Source organism: Tachysurus vachellii, chromosome 12, assembly GCF_030014155.1.
Source record: "Tachysurus vachellii isolate PV-2020 chromosome 12, HZAU_Pvac_v1, whole genome shotgun sequence".
Classification (NCBI taxonomy): domain Eukaryota; kingdom Metazoa; phylum Chordata; class Actinopteri; order Siluriformes; family Bagridae; genus Tachysurus; species Tachysurus vachellii.
Genome location: NC_083471.1, coordinates 14,239,165 through 14,242,961, shown reverse-complemented (window position 1 = coordinate 14,242,961; position 3,797 = coordinate 14,239,165). Strand labels below are relative to the sequence as shown.

The window sequence follows — 3,797 nt, the reverse complement described above, 5'->3', positions numbered from 1 at the left end:
GCTATATTTCTAATTAACTTCCATAAATACCCTAGGACACCTCCATGAACTCAATAGTAAAATGATAGTAAATAAAACATTTCAAATATATACACTACCATTCCAAAATTTAGAATAACTTTGAAAGTTGTCTTTCCTTGTTGTCCAAAGAAACGCATTTTTATCCATTTCAAAAACAAAATTAAATCAGATGATCTTTAAAGGACGATCTATATGGTCACACAGAGGCCCATTAATCAGCAACCATTATGTTTTTTCAATTGTTTTAGCACAGCTTAAAACTGTTGTACTGACAAAAGGCAATAATATAAGTGGCCTTCTTTAGGTTGGTTTAGTGTCTGGTGCATCAGGAATTGTAGATTTGTTTATAGGCTCGAAATGGCCAGAAAGTAATAACACTTTCTTTTTTGGTAAGAACATATCTTCCCATGATGTGAACCCTTCAGAGACAAGCACAAACTGGTTCTAACCAGGACAGAAAAGATTTGGAGGCCCAGGTGCACAACTGAAAAGAAAAAAAAAAGACAATTTCCAAATGTTCCCAAACTTTTGAACGGTAGTGTACACAAGGACTAAAGAAGACAGGGCATTTTGTTAATGGAAAATAACCACTGGCTGGTGTGATTCAGCATGACATGAAGAGGTGACTCTAATACTCAACTAGCAGTAACTCACCTCTTCATGTGGAGTTTGTCAGCACGCTGGAGATGATTATTTTACAATAATACCACATTGTATTTTATCCCCTTTACACAACAGCATTTTGCAAATACTGCCTTTTTGTATTTATCAAACTATGTATTTTATACATTTCTAGATATATTTATATAATGTTAGTTCCTGTTATTGCTTTAGCTATTAAGTCACTTCACCACCACCCCTCTGTACTGAAGACATACATTTTTAAATAATAGTAAAAAAAACATCTTATAGAAATATTTTTTCAACATTAAATGACCAACATTTATGTTAAAGTCTGCTTACTGTTGCCTTATGTAAGTATCCATTACACAAGTCCCTGTGAATTTATTGTCCATATAGAAAGATAAATGATTAGATCTAGTCCATTAATGTAACCCTGTCATTAACTTTGTAGCCCTCACGGCTGTCAGAGCTGCTGCTCTAGAAAATAAAGCAAGATACAAAGCAATTTTTCTGTCTCAACACTAAAGTGGCACAAACAATTTCACTGCAAAAATCAGCAGAAACTCCTGTTCAGTTTCATCCCAGGTCCAGCTGGGTTATTAGATGCCTTGCATGGGTTTCCTGTACAGCTGATCTGCAAGACAGCATCTAAAACTAGAATGTACATTTCCTGAAGAAAATGTGAATGGTGTTTGCACGTGGAAAATCCCGGAGGCTAGTCGAGACGAGCATGTGACGTCATCTGAATACTCTTGAGGAAGTTTTCCTCATTGTGCTGAGTGTTTTGATATGTCACATGTCCATGTTGTAAAAGTTTGTTGATTTTGCATATTTTGGGGGTGGGGCTGCGGCACAACCGGAAGGCCAGTCGGTACACCAATTTAAAACTTTGTTCAGAGTATCACCCTAAAGGAGCTGGCCGAGTTTGGTGTAGATTGCCGAGTTATAAACCTCCAAAGTTTATAATGGGAGTCTATGGGAAAAAAAGGCCATTTTGAGACCCGGTACCGGAAGCACCGGTACTCGGATTGCTTATAAAAGTCATAGCACACCTCTCCTCAATGAGCCGGTCGATTTGACACCTCATTCATGGGTCTAGGACAAAAGCTGCAGGACAAGTTACGCGCCGAAGTTTTGTCCGGCACAATAGTAATAATGTTGCTTTGCAAGCACTATTAATGACATTTGTCCTGCCAGAACCTCTAAACTTAAAATTTACTGCTGTGGTCTTGAGCTGAAGACTGATTGAGGAATGGCTTCAGTTTCCCATGAACACCAACAAATCACAATAACGTCAACTATTTCAAAGTGTGCTTCAGGATACCATGGGCACACACAGGATCAGGAGTTGTTAATGGAGTTGTTTTTGGCTAAAATCCCAACTCAAATTCAGGTCAACTCTTCCAAGGACTGTGTGAGAATCATTTCCTCACAAACTGTGAATTATTTACGTTATCTACAATATCCGTGACTTACGAAGTGTTTAAGTTTTAATTTTATAATTAAGCATTATTATTTGTTACTTACCATATATAATAATTAAATTGCATCATTTTCACTTTCAATAGCCGCATTTTTCTGATGAACTGTGCTTTAGTTGTGTTCCTTGTGCATCATTGTTTGACTCATTGAAACTAAAATGACTTTAGAAGTGTTATAGCTGTAAAGAAGTGGAATAGCCACAGGGAAACAGCAATCAATCGTATGATTCATACAGATCAGAAACACTAACGAGTCACATTATCTCATAATCAGAGACGTTTGTACGAGCTCAGTGTTCAGTGTATCATGCTCAGTGCATCGAGCTCATTGTATCATGCTCAGTGCTCAGTGTATCGAGCTCACCTTAATAAACTTGTCTGCATTGTTGTCTTCCGACATGGTGTTCATGCTGAATCTTCTCACTCGGTTTAGTCTAATTAACGTGTCTGTGTTACCGGCCTTGGAGGTTCGACTCTGTACCTTTTTCTTGAAAAGCAACGATGACTTTCCATTAAATTTGGGACTGTTTAGCGATATCCTACAGGCTTAACCGGGACGTGTTGATCTTTCACGTTGGCCTAAACGGATTGACCCGCAGCTTGTCTCAGAGTTCGACAGCGTGCCGACAGAGTTCAGTAAATCCCGAGCAGGAAAAACGCAGGAGGTACAGCTGCCAAGAGGCGAGTGAGGAAGACACCCTGTCAGTAGCTGAGCCGCATTTGGATGGGAGGGAAACAAAGGTGTGTATTTATAGCTAGAGTTAACTAAAGCAGTTCGGTTTGGTAACGAGCAGGCAGGCGGACCGACTCAGCCCTGAACAGTATTACCTCATCTACAGTACGATAGTCTGTAGGCCAGCTGAAAGTACTGTTCGGGATCGCCAACAGCGCTGATTAACGGAGAACCGGCGAGCAGTAGCGCGCTAGCTCACCGCTTACCTGGTGTTTAGCTTGGGAGCACGAAGCGTTATAGCGGAATCCACAAAAAGCAAAAGCAACTACTTATAACCATTAACAGGCCTTAAATCCAGCCAGGCGTGAACGAATCATTTTAGAGCCGGGTGTCAGGACAATCTCTTTGCAGTCCACTAAGGGTTCGGGACTTATTTGGATTGTCGTTATGTCTCAGCGATAGCAGCAGGCTCATCCCACTGTTAGCGATTCTCCCAGGAAACGGACCGACGAGCTGTGCATTAACCGACTATCCTTGTCAACGCCGGCGGGTAGATTAACGGCTTTCATAGAAGTTTTAGACTTAATCTGATACCCAATGCAGCGCAGTCCCTAAGAAACATATGCGGTCTACCTATGTGATATATAAAGCGCATCTATTTCTGTAGAGTATCTTAGTCATGTTTTGATTCAGGCAGGTTGAAAGGCCACTGAGTGTTTGGCTTTGTTCGTGACGCGATGGGGTCCTCACACGTCTGTTTACACGCGGTGTGCTACGTTCTGTGGTAATGCAGCCTTTTAGACTATATAAGTAAAATATTATATTTGTAAATATATAATCTACCGTCTGCTCCGTAGACTAACTTTCGACAGGGTTTTTAAACAGCAACGCTTTAGAGAGCGTCTGAGACATTTGGGCTCACGTGCTCTAATCCATAAGCACCTGAAGGCTGCACTGTTCACTGCCAGCACTCTGAAGGGTCCCTCGTTGCAGGGTTA

The 3,797-nt window shown here is 40.7% G+C and overlaps 1 protein-coding gene across 1 annotated transcript in view; it reads right to left on the bottom strand.

The window, feature by feature from the left end:
- mapkapk5 (MAPK activated protein kinase 5) overlaps positions 1–3,465 on the bottom strand; it is a 20,057-nt gene extending 16,592 nt beyond the window's left edge. The window contains exon 1 of the mRNA XM_060883089.1: positions 2,491–3,465. Coding sequence (XP_060739072.1) covers positions 2,491–2,535 — 45 coding nt within the window. The 5' untranslated portion in view covers positions 2,536–3,465. The remainder of the gene's footprint in view (positions 1–2,490) is intronic.
- Positions 3,466–3,797: the final 332 nt, after the last annotated feature.